This window comes from Anomaloglossus baeobatrachus, chromosome 1 (assembly GCF_048569485.1).
Source record: "Anomaloglossus baeobatrachus isolate aAnoBae1 chromosome 1, aAnoBae1.hap1, whole genome shotgun sequence".
Lineage (NCBI taxonomy): Eukaryota > Metazoa > Chordata > Amphibia > Anura > Aromobatidae > Anomaloglossus > Anomaloglossus baeobatrachus.
In genome coordinates, this window is record NC_134353.1 from 743,160,302 (window position 1) to 743,180,950 (window position 20,649).

General features: G+C 48.9%; 1 protein-coding gene across 1 annotated transcript in view; it reads right to left on the reverse strand.

Annotated features, from left to right (window-relative positions):
- Window positions 1-3,734: 3,734 nt before the first annotated feature.
- The window catches only part of DENR (density regulated re-initiation and release factor), a 46,412-nt gene continuing 29,497 nt past the window's right edge, over window positions 3,735-20,649 (reverse strand). Inside the window, exons 6-8 of the mRNA XM_075323078.1 lie at window positions 6,914-7,030; window positions 6,696-6,835; window positions 3,735-3,995 (exon numbers count right to left, since the gene is read on the reverse strand). Coding sequence (XP_075179193.1) covers window positions 3,951-3,995; window positions 6,696-6,835; window positions 6,914-7,030 — 302 coding nt within the window. The 3' untranslated portion in view covers window positions 3,735-3,950. The remainder of the gene's footprint in view (window positions 3,996-6,695; window positions 6,836-6,913; window positions 7,031-20,649) is intronic.

A 20,649-nucleotide genomic window follows, 5' to 3' on the forward strand; every position in this document is an offset into this window, starting at 1 on the left:
ATATGGACGTCCAGTATACCCTGCTGTAGCTAAATAAAAGCATAGTGCAAATAAATACACATTGGGTTTTAATTATATCGCCAGTGTGAACATGCCCCTGGGCATACTCAAGGCCACTTCTGTATTTTTACCCACTCCTGGTTTTGACTTACAAATACTGAGGTATAAACTCACCAAATAATCAACATGTGCACATGGCCCAAATGGATCCTGTCACCAGCTTTTTGCTACCTCATCTGAGTGCAGCATAATGTAGGGGGGAAAAAACCCCAAAACAGATTCCAACAAAGTGTCACTTAGTTTACTGGGTGGTGCAGTTCTGACACAGTCAGAGTTCTTAGATATTTCATGTAGCAGAGCTCAGAAAGCTAACCAACACCACAGCTCTCTGTGCATATTGTATATTCACAGTGAGCTGCTTATCAGAGGCGGCGGCGGCATGATTGGACTAGCAGTCCCATCAGCTCCTGACCTGGTAGTAATAAGGTGCTAGTGATAAATACTGTAAAGGAAGTATCAGCACAGAATGACTGCTCAAGCCAGCTACTCGGTGCATCATGGCAGGGATGATCATTTAAATACACCTTTGCACCTGCTTGTTTTCCCCTCAATCCCCACCCTTCTCTGGCTCTATGATGTTATAGCTGTCAATCAAAGAAGAGGGGATGGGGGTGGAGATTGAGAGGGGAAAACAAGCAATTGGGAAGGTGTATTTAAATCATTAGCCTCACCATGATACATCAAGCGCCTGTAGTTGTTGTTGTGAACAGTCATCCTGTGCTGACAGAGTTCCTTTAAAAGGAAACCAGTCACCTACTTACCTGCGGGGTGGTCCGATTAGTTCCGGACTGATGGGCGTTGCTGGTCTCTGGTCCGGTGCCTTCTCTATCCTTGTGATTACCATCCTTCTTGCTTTGTGTGGATGACGCATCCTACGTCATCCACAAGGTGCCGTGTCCTGCCTTGTGCTCACACACTTCTCTCAGCCATGCTGAGGGCAGCACAAAGAATTTATTGTAGTGCACATGTGTGGGTGGTCTTTGATCTTTTACAGTACATAGTCACTGCCTCAGGAGGTCATCTCAGTTCATTGCAGTGGTTTTCAAACAAATCAGTGTGTGAGGTTGTAATGACTTCTCTCCCAGCCAACAAGGAACCATCTGTTCTTCATTGGCTGGGACAGTGAGTCTTGGAACGTCATAGAACCCCCTTTTGGATTACGCTGAACCTTGGATTTTTGCAGGGAAATAAATTGGTGAAAGAGGGTGTCTGGTCTTTATTTCTTTAATCATTTTTTTTACATTTTATGTTTTTAAGATTTGCTTTTGGAGAACATCATGGGACAGCGCTATGGATTAAATCAGACTTTTTTTAAAATAAATTAATAAATTGGTGAACAAGGGCTGTAATGATAATTTGAGTGAGAACCGCAGGCAGTGAACTCAGTTGAACTTAGGAGTCCACTGAAGGCCATTGCCGGGGGCTCCCATGATACTTTGCGCAAGAGCCACGGGCAATGAACTGCAGTGAATTCACGTTGTCACCGCTCGTCCCTGCCCGCTGCCGCTCACATGCTGCTGTGTGACCTGCAGAGGTCATCTCCGTTCACTGCAGTGATTCTCACACAGCAATGTGTGAGGCTGCAATAACTGCTCTCACTGCCAATGAGAAATTATCTGTTCTTCATTGGATGGGGGAGTGAGTATGGATTGTTGTGGGACCCCCTTTTGGATTACGTTGGACCATTGATTAAGGTTTTTGCAAGAAAATAAATTGGTAAATGAGAGTGTCTATTTCTTTAATCATTTTCCTTTTTATAGGTCTTTCAGATTCGCTTTTGGGGAATGTCATGGGAAATCGCTATGGATTACGGAGGACTTTAATAATGTTTTTTAATGAGGGCTGTAGTCGTGGCTCTTCAAATATTCAATTTTTTTTTATAAAATAATTTATATGTATTTCTACTTGATTAGTATCTGGGGTGTCTGATAGACAATTACTAAGAACAGGGCTTGAAGCCAGCTGGAAATTCACAACTGGCATCAACCCCATTTGCCACCACACCAGTGCAACGGGAAAAGCCTAGTACAGCGTCAGATTTGGCACATCTAGATGCACCACCTCTGGAGTGACTGCGGCTGCTATTTTTAGGCTGGGAAGGATCAAATACCCATGGCCCTTCCCACAATAAAAATATCAGCCCCCAGTTGTCTGCTGTCGCTTGGCTGGTTTTGAAAAAAATGTGGAGGGACTCAACACCATTTTTTAAAATCTGTTCAAACAAAAAAAAAAAAACCCCAGCATGGGATTCTCTCTTTTTCCAAACCAGCCAAGGGACAACTGAGGATTGCAGCCTGCAGCTCCTGCTGTACTTGTGCTGGTTATGAAAATTAGGGGGGGACCACCCCCTCATTTTTTTTTTTCCAAGATTATTCATTATTTCTGCTTAATAGCTGTACAAGCCATTTATTTATCTATCCTATTTCCCTATCTAGCATATATCTTTCAATTTTCTAGCTTTGCACAACTTTTACACATAAATAAAACATTACACTAAGATCTGTTTTTTTTTCAGTACATGTCATGCGGATGCCTTCCATGTGATATCCATATGTGACCTGTGCTGCTGAAAAAAAACAAAGAAAAAACAGACGTCTCCGTGTGACTCATCTGGACACAGGGCTCAGGTCAAAACACAGGTGTGAAGATCTCTATTGACTTTAATTAGTATGCATGTGAACGTGCCGCCAGCAGATGCCAAAACGGACACCACACGGACTCGAGACATGGAGGTGGGAAGGAGGCTTTAAAAATATGGGCTCATTATTGGATATTCAAAATTTATTACCACGCGACTAGCAAAGGATGGTTTTCTACTGAGTTTAGGTGTCTTGCCATAGATTAGAATCTTGAGCGCTAATGACTTCTGTTAAATTTGTTTCTTATATATGTGTACAGATATTTTCACAGAGGTTTTCAATATGGATTGTAAAGCAGATCTGCTTCAAAATCCACATTAGCAAACGTTAGGCCTAAGCCACACGGCGAGAAAATCGGTGCGAGTGGAGTGCGATAAAACATCGCATTCCACTCGGACCAATTCTAGCCTGTGTACCAGCGCACATGAGCGATTGTTTTCTTGGTCCGATTAGGGCTGAGGAAATAATTGCAGCATGCTGCGAGTGTAATGTGAGACTCACTTCTCTCGCACCCATTCAAGTGAATGGGGCGAGAGAAAAATCACACTGCACTCGCGGTACACCGGTGTACCGCGCGTGCAGAGCGAGAATCGCAATAGCCGGCTACGGAGGAGAGAAATCCCTCCCTCCCCTCTTCCGTGCCAGCCTGCCCCTCCGCAGCGCTGACCCGCCCCTCCTGAGAGCCAGGCCGCCCCCCGCAGCCGAGGTCCGCTTCCACGGTTGGACCGCAGTCGCAGGGATACTAGCATGACACTCGGCTCCTGCTGTGCTGCCAGCACGACCCGAGTGTCATGCGAGCATCGCACTAGTGCCCCGTGTGGCCCCGGCATTCTCGTAAATACACTTTTAATGTGGATTTTGAAGCTGATCCGCATAAAAACATAAGACAATTAGTGTGAACATACCCTTGCATATAAAATGATAACCATATTGGAAAGCCATCAGAAAAGGTGTAACTTTCAACCCCAAAATTATAGGATTCCATCAGTATATCATAGCTCAGGCCCTAGGCAACTGAAAGGCATTTTGATAATGACCAAAAAAAAACATTTTTATTAAACTAAACACATATCATGCGATTTGCATGAGGGAACCAGTTACTTTAAGTTTCGCATTTAATAATAAAAACAAAAAGTAGCATTCTACAGTGGTGAAACAAGGTGGTAGCGTTTGACCGAGGACACACAAAGCTCGGAGAATCCTCTCTCACTTTGGCTACATAGTGTAGGACAGTACAGGCACGATGTTGGGTTACTTCTTCACCTCTCCAAGATCATCAATGCTGTCGTCATCAACCTGTCAACGAGAGAGACATTTACTGACGTCATATGGAAGATGGCGTTCCTGCACCAATACTGACACACAACAGCAAATAAGTTATTGTCTCCCATCCCATGTAATAAACATTACAACTAAATGACACAGGCATAAGATCTATGCAATTGTAATAAGCCCGAATATGACAAATAAGCAAACATATCCTCCGCTGTGTCCCCGAGTTATGAGATCAGGTGAAGGAGGAACTGGAAGTTATTAGAAGAGTGCCTTCTTTTTGTCAATTTTTGGGGGGAAAGCTTTTAAAATGGAAGCAGAATGAATCTTTAGCTGGTGATGTGCAGGGCCGACATGCAGGTCAGATTTCTGCAGGGACTTTCTAGATTTCTTGCTGCTTGAGGCAAAAAGTTGAGATGGCGCCCCCTCACCGCAGTGTACTAGAAACCTGCAGCGGATGAACGCAATTCCGCTATTTTTTGGGGGTTCTGTTATTTAGAGAGTTGTTTGTAGTATAAAATTGACCAGTAGACATTCTCGGTAGTTGTTTTTTTTGAGCTGTTGGAGGTTTTGTTTCTTTAATGGCATTTACTGTATAGGTTTAAAGGGATTGTCCAAACTAAAAGTAATCAACTGTAAAATCTTGACAGTGAGCGATGTGCATATCGTCATAATTCATGTGGTGAGGGGAAAGTCACACGACCACATGTAAGCCATTTGCACACTTGTAATCATGTGCAGACTAGTCTCATCTGGCCTCTTTCAATATAAGAGCATTAAGAGAAGCTGGATAACACATGACCGAAAGTATGCACATCCCTTACATGTGCTCAGATGGCCACCTAGTCGCATGGTATACTATAGTGACTGCCGACTTATTTCAGCCCACACCGCCCATGTAATTACCACAGTATTGCAATATTTAGTTAAAATCATGGTATCCTTTACAGTTCAATTTGTAGCTCAGCTTGACAGGAGAGCACTAATTGCAGTAACAAGAGTCCTTGAGCAGGCCCCAGGCTGCCATTGTAACCAATCTGTGTCATCTGATCACATCACAGACAAACAATGAAAGCCAGTACATGTGATCACTGGCAACCGCGGCATTTAAATACTTATGTTAGAGATTGAAAGTAGCATCTAAATGGTTAACAGCAGCAATTGGAGCATAGATCAGTTCACATGTTAAAACCAAACGGTGCCTATGTAACAGCCGGCATCTGTATGGTGCAGGGTAGGCTCCAGAGTGACCCACTCTGACAGAAGCTCTCAGGGGACACCTGAGGCAATATGCTCACCTCACGACAGAAGACGCCATGCCTACACAAGATGGTTATGCCTCATGTAATATAGAAATGTGCCGGACACATGCATACAGAAGCCAAACATTAAACAGCAATACTAGCACTGGTAGGCAAGAGCCAGCCTTCGTAGAAAATACTGCACAAACCTCTTCAGGTAGCGGTCAAACAAACAATATGTGCACACGTCTCTACGTTCTATTCTGCACCGTTTAGGTCACTGCATGTGCATTTCAAAACGCACCCGAAAAGCTGCGTTTTGAAAGCATTGTGCATGTGGAATTCATGCGTTCTGGATGCTTACTCTGCCATAGACAGAGTGGGAAAAGCACCCAGAACGCACAAAAGAAGTGACATGTTGCTTTTTAGAACTCAGCGTTTTAGCTAAATATTTCAGCAGCCGAAACGCTGAGTTCTAAAACGCAACATGCAGATGGAATTTGCACATTCATAGATTGTGCTGGGGACGCAGGACGCACGATTTTACGCTGGGGATGCAGAACGCAGCGTAAAAGCAAGAAAAAAAAGCACACGTGCGCACACAGCCTTATTCTTACTCTTTACTGATTTTTTTCTGTCCCTTGCATGCTGCAGTGAGTAGTGTCCGGGTAACCCGCCTAATCTAATAGTAAGGGCGTGGTAATAAGTTGCTGGCTGGACACCATGCGCATACGAGTGTGAACAGCGCCCTATGCGCGCCATTAGTGTGCAATTTACCTTGCACCTGTGAAGTGTCCATCATGTTGAGAGGCTTGTCTGCATCCTGTTTGTGCATTAGATGTGTTGGCCTGGGCTAACTGGACTGGTTGCCCTTTTTTGCTGTGAGTACATTTTATAATACTTTTTTGGGGGAGTTTTTATCTCCTCTTCTTGTTGCTATTTTTGATATTTATCAGTGTAGGGACCCGCAAGCGTGAGGATCCGTGATGAGGATTGTGGGCTTACGTACATTGACCGATGTACAAACTAATACCTCACATATTTTATATGTATTTTTTGCACTTTGACTATGCGGGGTGCAGCCGGGCCTCTTAATACGGCCGTACATAGTGGAATTTCTGTCCCTTGCGTGCTGCAGTGAGTAGTGTCCGAGTAACCCGCCTAATCTAATAGTAAGGGCGTGGTAATAGGTTGCTGGTTGGACACCATGCGCATACAAGTGTGAACAGTGCCCTATGCGCGCCACTAGTGTGCAATTTACCTTGCACCTGCAAGTGTCCATCATGTTGAGAGGCTTGTCTGCATCCTGTTGTGCATTAGATGTGTTGGCCTGGGCTAACTGGACTGGTTGCCCTCTTTTTTGCTGTGAGTACATCTTATAATACTTTTTTGGGGGAGTTTTTATCTCCTCTTCTTGTTGCTATTTTTACTCTTTACTGAACACAGACCACCTCTGTACAAAGGTGTTGTGCAATTAATTTACCTCAGGCCACTTTTCCTGGATTACATCAATAATATCATCTGTGAAGTCTCCCTGAATAATGATTTCATCTTCCCCCGTCACTGAGGCACCGCAGGAGAATTTCTGAGCAAAGAATCGTTGTGCTTCCTTGAGGTCAATTTCTACAAAGACAAATGATCATCGATCAGCAAACCAAGAATTCGGATCGCAGTGCCGATCAGGAGAACCGTCACACTTACCAAATGTCGCCAGCCCGCACACTCGGGTCACGTATTTCTTCTTTGCTCTGGGGATTTTGGCTATTGTAACCTTTTGGGGTACGGTCTTTTTCTTCTGTTTAATCTGACCTCTTCCTCCTGCAAAAGCGCAAATCATTAAATCTATGCAATAAAAAATTGGCCTAAATGCACTCAATGTGCAAGATTAATGACTCTTCACATGACTAATAACATTAAGCCCTAATGATAACAATTTTTGAGCTTTTGTTTTTCCTTTTCCAAGGGTCAGAACTTTTTACATTTTTCAGTTGCTATAATGGGATAAACTGGTGAAAAAAACCCTGCTATTCTGCCATTGGTTTTATGGCATTCATTGCGCAGTAAAAATGACCCGAGTCTTCAGGGTGGCACATTTACAGCAACAAACAGTTTCTCATGTCAGTGGCTTAACCCCTTCTTGACCGCGGGCCGTAAAATTACGTGCTATTTTAACGTGACTTAACGACCAGGGACGTAATTTTACGGCCTAAACTTCATTTGATTGCCGTGGCCATAGCAACGGCTTTCAAATGATGTCCCCTGCTGTTTCTTACAGCAGGGGACCTTTGCTTGACCCCAGGGGGGGCGGCATCGCCACCCCCTATCGACGATCGATGTGATTGGCTGTTCAAATCTGAACCGCCAACCACATCGATCGCACTAATTTCGGCAAAAATAATGCCCGAATTAGTGCGATCCTGTGAGATCCAGCTATGAGATGCCGCAGCTGCTGCAGCATATCATAGGTGGACCTCAAACATGCCGCCCCCAGCCCCTGCAGCACTGATTGGAGCGATCGTGCTATGACGCGCAATCGCTCCAATCAGTGTGCAGTGGGGCGGTCTGATCTGCCGGTGGCCGCCCTCCCCAGGCCTGTGTTGGTTTGGGAAGCCCTCCCCCAGCATGTTTGCGGCGTGCACTGGCTGGTACTTGTAGTACCACACAACGCTGCTGCCGCCGCCCGATCGCCGCTCCTGCCCCACTTGAGTATTGCGCGCCTGATAGCCCCTGCGCGCTCCTGTGATGGCCCTGCCCCCTGCCGATGTGTCCCCCCGATCTGCTCCCCGCCACGATCTGCCCCTCTGCTGCGATCTGCCCCCCTGCCACAATGTGCCCCCTGCTGCAATCTGCTTCCTGCTGCGATCTGTCCTCTGCCATGATGTGCCCCACTGCTGCGATCTGCCTCCTGCCGCAATCTGCCCCCTGCTGCCATCTGCCTCCCTGCTGCGATATGCCCCCTGCCGCTGCGAGCCCTCCCCCAACATGTCTGCAGCGTGCAGTGGCTGGTACTTGTGGTACCACGCCACCGCCGCCGCTGCTGCCGCCGCCGCTGCTGCACGTGAGTACTGTGCTCACTTTGCAGCCCGTGCGCGCTCCCGTGGTGCCCCTGCGCGCTGCCGTGATAGCCCCTGCCGTGCCCCCCCCCGCGATCTGCTCCCCCCAACCACCCCCCCCCCCTCTGACTGCCTCCCCCATTATCTCTGTTCTGCTTCTGCAGCTCCCTCTCCGGTCTCCCCCTCTGCTCTACCCCCTCCCCCTCTGCTCCCCCCCCTCTGCTCTCACCCCCCCCTCTGCTCTCACCCCCCCTCTCCCCCTCTGCTCTCCCCCGACGTCCTCTTACCTGTCTTCACCGGCCTGATCACATCTGCGTCCATCGCTGGGTCCTTCCTGGGCATTCTGCTGATCTGCCTGCTGCTCCTGTAAAGCTGTCCATCTGTTCCTCTGCAGCTCTTCTAGTCAGTGATCCTCCTGCTAGTCCTGTGGGTACTGTGAGTATAACTTTTTTTTTTTTCCGTATCCCCTGTCCATTTTTACACCTCATCCGTCCGTGCGTCCCGCCAAGCGCTGATCAGGGATGCAGATAACGGATCGGCATCCCTGCTCAATTTTTGGCGTGACTTTTTTTTCCGTATCCCCGACGCTTTTTGTATCGCATCCGTCCATGCGTCCCGCCAAGCGCTGATCAGGGATGCACATAACGGATCGGCATCCATGGTCAATTTTTGGCGTGACTTTTTTCCGTATTCACGACACTTTTTGTATCGCATCCGTCCGTGCGTCCCGCCGAGCGCTGATTAGGGATGCAGATAACGGATCGGCATCCCTGCTCAATTTTTGGCGTGACTTTTTTCCGTATTTGCGACGCTTTTTGTATCGCATCCGTCCGTGCATCCCACCAAGCGCTGATCAGGGATGCACATAACGTATCTGCATCCATGGTCAATTTTTGGCGTGACTTTTTTTTTTTTACGTATCCCCGACGCTTTTTTTATCGCATCCGACCGTGCGTCCTGCAGCGACCGATCAGTGCACTGCGTCTGTGCGTTTGAAAAGTCAAATGGCGCTCCTTCTCTTCTGAGCCCCGCCATGCGCTCAAACAATTACTTTCCACCACAAATGAGGTATCTGCGTACTCAGGAGAAAATGCACAATACATTTTATGGTGCATTTTTTCCTGTTACCCTTGTGAAAAAAAAAGCTACCTAGTTGAAGCAACCGTTTTGTGGTAAAAAAAAAAAAAAAATTTCTTTTCACGGCTCAACGCTATAAACTTCTGTGAAGCCCCCAGGTGTTCAAAGTGCTCACCAAACATCTAGAAAAATTATTTGAGGGCTCTAGTTTCCAAAATGGTGTCACTTGTGGGGGAGCTCCACTGTTTAGGCACCATAGGGGGTCTCCAAACGTGACATGGCGTCCGCTAATGATTCCAACCAATTTTGCTGTCAAATGGCGCTCCTTCTCTTCTGAACCCCGCCATGCGCCCAAACAATTACTTTCCACCACATATGAGGTATCTGCGTACTCAGGAGAAAATGCACAATACATTTTATGGTGCATTTTTTCCTGATAGCCTTGTGAAAAAAAAAGCTACCTAGTTGAAGCAACCGTTTTGTGGTAAAAAAAAATTTTTTTCTTTTCACGGCTCAACGCTATAAACTTCTGTGAAGCCCCCAGGTGTTCAAAGTGCTCACCAAACATCTAGAAAAATTATTTGAGGGCTCTAGTTTCCAAAATGGGGTCACTTGTGGGGGAGCTCCATTGTTTAGGCACCTCAGGGGGTCTTCAAACCCGACATGGCATCCGCTAACAGGTGCAGCTAATTTTGCACTCAAAAATTCAAATGGCGCTCCTTGCCTTCCGAGCACTGCTGTGTGTCCAAACATTTGATTTCCACCACATATGAGGTATCTGCGTACTCAGGAGAAAATGCACAATACATTTTATGGTGCATTTTTTCCTGTTACCCTTGTGAAAAAAAAAGCTACCTAGTTGAAGCAACCGTTTTGTTGTAAAAAAAATTTTTTTTCTTTTCACGGCTCAACGCTATAAACTTCTGTGAAGCCCCCAGGTGTTCAAAGTGCTCACCAAACATCTAGAACAATTATTTGAGGGCTCTAGTTTCCAAAATGGGGTCACTTGTGGGGGAGCTCCATTGTTTAGGCACCTCAGGGGGTCTTCAAACCCGACATGGCGTCCGCTAATGAGTGCAGCTAATTTTGCGTTCAAAAATTCAAATGGCGCTCCTTCCCTTCCGAGCTCTGCCGTGCGCCCAAACAATTGATTTTTACCACATATGGGGTATCAGCGTACTCAGGAGAACATGCACAATAAATTGTATTGTGTACTTTCTCTTTTCTCCCTTGTAAAAATGAAAATTTTATGGCTAAAGTAACATTTTTGTGTTAAAAAGTAAAATTTTCATTTTTTCCTTCCACATTGCTTTGGTTCCTGTGAAGCACCTAAAGGGTTAATAAACTTATTGGATGTGGTTTTGAGCAGTGTGAGGGGTGTAGTTTTTAGAATGGGGTCACTTTTGGGTATTTTCTGTCACCTCGGCCTCTCAAAGTCACCTTAAATGTAATGTGGTCCCTAAAAAAAATTATTTTGTAAATTTTGTTGGAAAAATGAGAAATTGCTGATGACCTTTGACCCCTTCTAACTTCCTAACGGAAAAAAAATTTGTTTCGAAAATTGCGCTGATGTAAAGTAGACAAGTGGGAAATGTTATTTAGTAACTATTTTGTGTGACATATCTCTCAGATTTATGGGCATAAATTTTCAAAGTTTGAAAATTGCGAAATTTTCAAAATTTTCGCCAAATTTCCTAAATTTTCACAAATAAACGCAAAAAATATCGGCCTAAATTTACAACTGACATGAAGTACAATATGTCACGAAAAAACAATCTCACAATCGCCAGGATCCGTTGAAGCGTTCCAGAGTTATAACCTGTCAAAGTGACACTGGTCAGAATTGCAAAAAATGGCCCGGTCATTAGGGTGTTTTAGTGGCCGGGGGTGAAGGGGTTAAAAAACAAAAAACAAAAAAATAATTCAAGTTTGTAAATTTTTGTTTTTCGAGATAGATTTTTTTTTTTTACATTTTTCCGTAGATTGATTTATTTTGTGTGCTAAGCTGTAGCATTTATTGATACCATTTCAGGGTATAGATGACATTTTGATCGCTTTGTATGGCATGTGTAATGTTTTTTGGGAGGTGCGGCTGCTGAAAAACAAATTCTGGAGATTCGTTATATTTCTCTTATGAGTTTAATCATTTTATATTAGCACCTGCCTTGTATGGGGCACCTCTGCATTATGTACTATTGTGTCTTCTTGAGGTGGCCAGACATCAGGTGCCCCAGGCAGATCCAAAGCGCTGGTCTGGCTATAAAGCCAGGGAAGTATCAGATCGGCATGACGGAGGTGCAGTACCTCAAACACTGAGTGGGTGGTGGGACTTTGAAAACAGAGCCAGGGAAGGTTGATGCCATCACCTCCTGGCCTATGCCCAAGTCAAAGAAATCTTAGGCTGGTTTTTGCAGAAGAGTAATATGGGCGCAATGAACCAGGACTTGAGCCGATATTACGCTAATGTGAACCTGGCCTTACACAGCTGTTAGCAGGGGCCACCAATGACCATAGTTTTTAATAGGGAAAGAAGGGAATTTTGTTTACTTACCGTAAATTCCTTTTCTTCTAGCTCCTATTGGGAGACCCAGACAATTGGGTGTATAGCTTCTGCCTCCGGAGGCCACACAAAGTATTACACTTTAAAAAGTGTAACCCCTCCCCTCTGCCTATAGACCCCCCCGTGCATCACGGGCTCCTCAGTTTTGGTGCAAAAGCAGGAAGGAGGAAACTTATAAATTGGTCTAAGGTAAATTCAATCCGAAGGATGTTCGGAGAACTGAAAACCATGAACCAAAAGAACAATTCAACATGAACAACATGTGTACACAAAAGAACAAACAGCCCGAAGGGAACAGGGGCGGGTGCTGGGTCTCCCAATAGGAGCTAGAAGAAAAGGAATTTACGGTAAGTAAACAAAATTCCCTTCTTTGTCGCTCCATTGGGAGACCCAGACAATTGGGACGTCCAAAAGCAGTCCCTGGGTGGGTAAAAGAATACCCCGATAAAAAGAGCCGACTACGGCCCTCCTCTTACAGGTGGGCAACCGCCGCCTGAAGGATCTGCCTACCTAGGCTGGCATCCGCCGAAGCATAGGTATGCACCTGATAGTGTTTCGTGAAAGTGTGCAGACTAGACCAGGTAGCTACCTGACACACCTGCTGAGCCGTCGCCCGGTGCCGCAATGCACAGGACGCACCCACGGCTCTGGTAGAATGGGCTTTCAGCCCTGAAGGAATCGGAAGCCCAGAAGAACGGTAGGCTTCAAAAATCGGTTCCTTGATCCACCGAGCCAAGGTTGACTTGGAAGCCTGCGACCCCTTACGCTGGCCAGCGACAAGGACAAAGAGTGCATCAGAACGGCGCAGTGGCGCCGTGCGAGACACGTAGATCCGGAGTGCTCTCACTAGATCTAACAAATGCAAATCCTTTTCACATTGGTGAATTGGATGAGGGCAAAATGAAGGTAAGGAGATATCCTGATTGAGATGAAAAGGGGACACCACCTTGGGGAGAAAGTCCGGGACCGGACGCAGAACCACCTTATCCTGGTGAAATACCAGGAAGGGGGCTTTGCATGACAGCGCTGCAAGCTCTGACACTCTTCGGAGTGACGTAACTGCCACTAGAAATGCCACCTTCTGCGAAAGACGTGATAGAGAGACATCCTTCAGCGGCTCAAAAGGTGGTTTCGGAAGAGCCCGTAGAACCCTGTTGAGATCCCAGGGTTCCAGCGGCCGCTTGTAAGGTGGGACTATGTGGCAAACTCCCTGCAGGAACGTGCGGACCTGCGGAAGCCTGGCTAGGCGCTTTTGAAAAAACACAGAAAGCGCCGATACTTGTTCCTTGAGAGAGCCGAGAGACAAACCCTTGTCCATTCCGGATTAAAGGAAGGAAAGAAACGTGGGTAAGGCAAACGGCCAGGGGGTAAACCCCTTATCAGAGCACCAGGCTAAGAAGATCCTCCAAGCCCTGTGATAGATCTTGGCTGACCTTGGTTTCCTGGCCTGTCTCATAGTGGCAATGACCTCTTGAGATAACCCTGAGGACGCTAGGAGCCAGGACTCAATGGCCACGCAGTCAGGTTGAGGGCCGCCGAATTCAGATGGAAAAATGGCCCTTGAGACAGCAAGTCTGGTCGATCTGGGAGCGCCCACGGTTGACCCACCGTGAGGTACCACAGGTCCGGGTACCACGACCTCCTCGGCCAGTCTGGAGCGACGAGGATGGTGCGGCGGCAGTCGGACCTGATCTTGCGCAACACTCTGGGCAGCATTGCCAGAGGAGGGAATACATAAGGCAGTCGAAACTGCGACCAATCCTGAACTAAGGCGTCCGCCGCCAGAGCTCTGTGATCCTGAGACCGTGCCATGAATGCCGGAACTTTGTTGTTGTGCCGAGACGCCATGAGATCGACGTCCGGCGTTCCCCAGCGGCAACAGATCTCTTGAAACACGTCCGGGTGAAGAGACCATTCCCCTGCGTCCATGCCCTGGCGACTGAGAAAGTCTGCTTCCCAGTTTTCTACGCCCGGGATGTGAACCGCGGAGATGGTGGAGGCTGTGGCCTCCGCCCACAGAAGAATCCGCCGAACTTCTTGGAAGGCTTGACGACTGCGAGTGCCGCCCTGGTGGTTGATGTACGCGACCGCCGTGGCGTTGTCCGACTGTATGCGGATCTGCCTGCCCTCCAGCCACCGATGGAACGCTTTTAGGGCCAGATACACTGCCCTTATCTCCAGAACATTGATCTGCAGGGAGGACTCTGTCGGAGTCCAGGTTCCCTGAGCCTTGTGGTGGAGAAAAACCGCTCCCCACCCTGACAGACTCGCGTCCGTCGTGACCACAGCCCAGGATGGGGGCAGGAAAGATTTTCCCTTCGACAGAGAAGTGGGAAGAAGCCACCACTGAAGAGAGGTCTTGGCTGCCAGAGAAAGAGAGACGTTCCTGTCTAAGGACGTCGACCTCTTGTCCCATTTGCGGAGAATGTCCCATTGGAGTGGGCGCAGATGAAACTGCGCAAAGGGAACTGCCTCCATTGCTGCCACCATCTTCCCGAGGAAGTGCATGAGGCGCCTCAAGGGGTGTGACTGGGCCCGAAGGAGAGATTGCACCCGTTTGCAGCGAACGCTGTTTGTCCAGCGGTAGCTTGACTATCGCTGAGAGAGTATGAAACTCCATCCCGAGGTAAGTCAGTGATTGGGTCGGAGTTAATTTTGACTTTGGGAAATTGATGATCCACCCGAACCTCTGGAGAGTCTCCAGAGCCACGGTCAGACTGTGTTGACACGCCACCCGGGAGGGTGCCTTGACTAGGAGATCGTCTAAGTACGGGATCACCGAGTGGCCCTGAGAGTGTAGGACTGCCACAACGGATGCCATGACCTTGGTGAAGACCCGTGGGGCTGTCTCCAGGCCGAAAGGCAGTGCCACAAACTGAAGGTGTTCGTCCCCGATGGCGAAACGCAGGAAGCGTTGATGCCCTGGAGCGATCGGCACATGGAGATAGGCATCCCTGATGTCGATTGATGCCAGGAAGTCTCCTTGGGACATCGAAGCGATGACAGAGCGGAGGGATTCCATGCGAAACCGCCTGTTTCTCACATGTCTGTTGAGCAATTTGAGGTCCAAAACGGGACGGAATGAACCGTCCTTTTTTGGTACCACGAACAGGTTGGAGTAAAAACCGCGACCACGTTCCTGAAGGGGAACGGGGATCACAACTCCTTCTGTCTTCAGAGTGTCCACCGCCTGAAAAAGTGCCACGGTTCGCTCAGGGGGCGGAGATGTTCTGAAAAAACGAGTCGGAGGACGAGAGCTGAACTCTATCCTGTAACCGTGAGACAGAATGTCCCTCACCCATCGGTCTTGGACATGTGGCCACCAGGCGTCGCAAAAGCGGGAGAGCCTGCCACCGACCGAGGATGCGGTTTGGGAAGGCCGAAAGTCATGAGGAGGCCGCCTTGGAGACGGTGCCTCCGGCGGTCTTTGGAGGACATGACTTAGACCGCCATGCAGAAGAGTTTCTCTGGCTCTTCTGTGGCCTGTTGGACGATGAGGATTGGGACCTGGCTGAGGGCCGAAAGGACCGAAACCTCGCTTGAATTTTTCGTTGCTGAGGTCTCTTTGGTTTAGGCTGGGGTAAGGACGAGTCCTTTCCCTTGGATTGCTTAATAATTTCATCCAATTGTTCGCCAAGAAGGGAATTTTGTTACTTACCGTAAATTCCTTTTCTTCTAGCTCTTATTGGGAGACCCAGACGATTGGGGTATAGCTACTGCCCTCCGGAGGCCACACAAAGCACTACACTAAAAAGTGCAAGGCCCCTCCCCTTCTGGCTATACCCCCCGTGGTATCACGGGTTCTCCAGTTTTAGTGCCAAAGCAAGAAGGAGGAAGCCAATAACTGGTTTAAACAAATTAACTCCGAATAACGTCGGAGAACTGAAAAACCGTTCAACATGAACAACATGTGTACCCGCAAACAACCAAGAAATCCCGAAGGACAACAGGGCGGGTGCTGGGTCTCCCAATAAGAGCTAGAAGAAAAGGAATTTACGGTAAGTAACAAAATTCCCTTCTTCTTCAGCGCTCTATTGGGAGACCCAGACGATTGGGACGTCCAAAAGCTGTCCCTGGGTGGGTAAAGAGATACCTCATGTTAGAGCTGCAAAACAGCCCTCCCCTACGGGGATGTCACTGCCGCCTGCAGGACTCTTCTACCTAAGCTGGCATCCGCCGAAGCATAGGTATGCACCTGATAATGTTTGGTGAAAGTGTGCAGACTCGACCAGGTAGCTGCCTGGCACACCTGTTGAGCCGAAGCCTGGTGTCGTAGCGCCCAGGACGCACCCACGGCTCTGGTTGAATGGGCTTTCAGCCCTGAAAGAACCGGAAGCCCTGCAGAACGGTAGGCTTCAAGAATTGGTTCTTTGATCCATCGAGCCAGGGTGGCTTTAGAAGCCTGCAACCTCTTGCGCGTACCAGCGACAAGGGCATCGGAACGGCGTATGGGCGCCGTGCGGGAAATGTAGATACTGAGTGCTCTCACCAGATCTAGCAAACGTAAATCATTCTCATACCGGTGAACCGGATGAGTGCAAAAGGACGGTAAGGAGATATCCTGATTAAGATGAAACGAGGATACGACCTTAGGGAGAAACTCCGGAATAAGGCGCAGCACTACCTTGTCCTGGTGAAACACCAGGAAGGGAGCCTTGGATGACAGAGCTGCCAGCTCAGACACTCGCCGAAGCGATGTGATCGCAACGAGAAACGCCACCTTCCGTGACAGGCGAGAAAAGGAAACTTCCTTCAGAGGCTCGAAAGGCGGCTTCTGGAGAGCAACTAGAACCCTGTTCAGATCCCATGGATCTAACGGCCGCTTGTACGGGGGTACGAAATGACAAACCCCCTGCGGGAACGTGCGCACCTTAGAAAGACGTGCTAGACGCTTCTGAAAAAAACACGGATAGTGCTGAGACTTGCCCTTTGAGGGAGTCTAGCGACAAGCCCTTTTCTAACTCCTATTGTAGGAAGGAAAGAAAAGTAGGCAATGCAAATGGCCAGGGAGACACTCCCTGAGTAGAGCACCAGATTAAGAAAATCTTCCACGTTCTGTGGTAGATCTTAGCAGACGTGGGCTTCCTAGCCTGTCTCATGGTGGCAACGACCCCTTGGGATAATCCTGAAGACGCTAGGATCCAGGACACAAAGGCCACACAGTCAGGTTCAGGGCCGCAGAATTCCGATGGAGAAAACGGCCCTTGGGACAGTAAGTCTGGTCGGTCTGGTAGTGACCCCGGTCGGCCGACCGTGAGATGCCACAGATCCGGGTACCACGATCTCCTCGGCCAGTCTGGTGCGACGAGTATGACGCGGCTGCAATCGGATCTGATTTTTGCGCAGTACTCTGGGCAAGAGTGCCAGAGGTGGAAACACATATGTGAGCCGGAACTGCGACCAATCTTGCACTAAGGCGTCTGCCGCCAGAGCTCTGTGATCGCGCGATCGTGCCATAAATGCCGGGACCTTGTTGGTGTGCCGAGACGCCATTAGGTCGACGTCCGGCACCCTCCAGCGGCAACAGATTTCCTGAAACACGTCCGGGTGAAGGGACCATTCCCCCGCGTCCATGCCCTGGCGACTGAGGAAGTCTGCTTCCCAGTTTTCTACGCCCGGGATGTGAACTGCGGATATGGTGGATGCTGTGTCCTCCACCCACATGATGATTCGCCGGACTTCCTGGAAGGCTTGCCGACTGCGTGTCCCTCCTTGGTGGTTGATGTATGCCACCGCTGTGGAGTTGTCCGACTGGATTCGGATCTGCTCTCTTTCTAGCCACTTCTGGAAAGCTAATAGGGTAAGATACCCTGCCCCGATTTCCAGAACATCGATCTGAAGGGTGGACTCCTGCTGAGTCCACGTCCCCTGAGCCATGTGGCGGAGACAAGCTGCTCCCCACCCTGACAGACTCGTATCTGTCGTGACCACTGCCCAGGATGGGGGCTATGACAATGAGGTGGGAATAAGCCACTATTGCAGAGAGTCCTCGGCCGCCAGGGAAAGGGAGACTTCCCTGTCCAGGGAGGTTGACTGCCCGTCCCTTTGGCGGAGAATGTCCCATTGCCGTTGGCGCAGATGAAACTGCGCAAAGAGAACTGCCTCGATGGCTGCCACCATCTTCCTTAGGAAGTGCATGAGGCGCCTTAAGGGGTGCGACTGGCCTTGACGGAGAGACTGCACCTCTGTCTGCAGTGAACGCTGCTGGTTCAGCGGAAGCTTCACTATTGCTGATAGAGTATGAAACCCCATGCCGAGATACGTTAGTGATTGAGTCGGAGACAGATTTGACCTTGCCAAATTGATGATCCACCCGAAAGTCTGGAGAGTCTCCAGCGTAACATTCAGGCTGCGTTGGCATGCCTCGAGGGAGGGTGCTTTGACGAGTAGATCGTCCAAGTACGGGATCACCGGGTGTCCCTGAGAGTGCAAGACTGCTACCACTGCTGCCATGCCCTTGGTGAACACCCGTGGGGCTGTCGCCAGACTGAATGGCAGAGCTACGAACTGAAGATGTTCGTCTCCTATCACAAAACGTAGACAACGTTGGTGCTCCGTAGCAATTGGCACGTGGAGATAGGCATCTTTGATGTCTGTTGAGGCAAGGAAGTCTCCTCGAGACATTGAGGCAATGACGGATCGGAGGGATCCCATCCGGAACCGCCTGGCGTTCGCATGCTCGTTGAGCAGTTTCAGGACTAGAACAGGACGGAAGGAACCGTCCATTTTTGGAGCCACAAAGAGATTGGAGTACAAACCCTCGCCCTCGTTCCTGAGGGGGGACAGGGATCACCACTCCTTCTGCTCTTAGAGCGTCCACCGCCTGCAGCAGGGCATCTGCTCGGTGGTCTGCTCGGTGGAGAGGTGGGGCCGTTCTGAAGAATGGAGTCGGAGGACGAGAACAGAACACTGTCCTGTGCACGTGAGCACAATGTCCGTCACCCACCGGTCTGTGACCTGTGGCAGCTAAATGTCGCCAAAGGCGGGGGAGTCTGCCATCAACCGCGGATGCGGAGAGAGAGAGAGAGAGCTGAGAGTCCTGAGGAGACCGCCTTGGTAGCGGTTCCTCCGACTGCCTTCCTTGGGCGAGATTGAGCCCGGCCGGAATCTGAGCCCGTCTGAGGTTTTGTAGCCCTTTTGCACGAGGACAATTGGGACCTGCCGGAGCTTGGGAAGGACCGAAACCTCGACTGTACTTTTAGGACAGTATTAACAGGGTAAGTCGCAGTGCAGACATTGCGGGGTTACGGACGCCTCTGCGGTACAGATGTCCCTGCTCAAGGTCAGCTGCGCAAGAACAGCTGAAAAGGTTAGGTTGCCAACACGGCTGTGGGTGCCGGAGCAACCGACACGCCGATAGCCTCCTAGACAGATTTCAACCAGAGTCCATCTGTCTGTGAATGGCATCTTTAAGTGAAGCCCCATCTCCAGTGCAACTATGGCTCTAGATGCAAGCCTGGAGATTGGAGAATCCACCTTTGGACCCTGGGTCCAGCGCTGACCACGTCAGGGGAAAAGGGATAACGTGTATCCTAAAAACGTGTGGAGAAGACGCTTATCTGGTAAGCGTGGTGTTCCTGGACTGCTTCTCTGAAGTCAGCGTGGCCAGAAAAAAACTCAATATCTGCGTGAGATACTGAAAAGGAACTTCTCCTGTTCGTCTCCTATCTCCACTGGGGGAGCTGAGGGAGAAAGATCCAACCTTCCATTGATGGACGGTATAGGATCATTCCGTATGGCGTTACCACCCGGTGTATCCGGATTGAGAGTGATGTCAGTATCAAAGCCCTGAAGAGCTGCCTTTTGGTCAAGTAGATTGCCCATGGGTGCAAGACTCTATATTATGACTACTCCGTCCCTGTCCATGGACAGGGTTGACAGGAGGTTTCTTTGGCCACAACTAGTAGAGCCCCGGCAGACGAAGTGCTAGAGACCCCGGCAGACGACGTGCTACAGGGGAGCATGCACACAATGGGACGGTGTCATGAACAGCATCCCATGTAGTAAAAACAGCACTGAAATCTGTGTTGCTTTTTTGCCGCTGCCGACTAGCTATCTAGAAGTATATAGCCAAGATTGGTGCCGTACAGTGCAATGTATAGCATACAGGCATAAAGTACAAATGACCACTGCAGCACAAGCAATACAAGCAGCATAGAAGCCTGTGCCCTGGCACCCCTGCTCTTCTGCTGCTGTATACTAGTCATCTAGGGGAATATAGCCCAGAAGAGTGACCCTACAGTGCAATGTATAGCATACAAGCACAAGTACAAATGAACACTGCAGCACATGCAATACCAGCAGCATAGAAGCCTGTGCCCTGGCACCCCAGCTCTTCTGCTGCTGTAGACTAGTCATCTCGGGGAATATGGCCCAGAAGAGTGACCATACAGTGCTATGTATAGCATACAAGCACAAGTACAAATGCACACTGCAGCCCATGCAATACAAGCAGCATAGAAAAAAACCTGTGCCCCAGCACCCTTGGTTTTCTGCTGCTGTAGTCTAGCCATTTCATGAGAATATAGCTAAGACTAGCGACTGTACAGTGCAATGTATAGCATATAAGCATAAACACAAATGAACACCTCAGTCGTGCAATACAAGCAACCTAGAAAGCCTGTGCCTTAGCACACCTGCTTTCCTGCTGCTGATGTGTCGCTCCCCCAGCGGGCATATAGCGACCTATGCAGTTAAAAACAACACATGTACACACTGCAGTTATATCGTGGTCAGCACTATGTGTG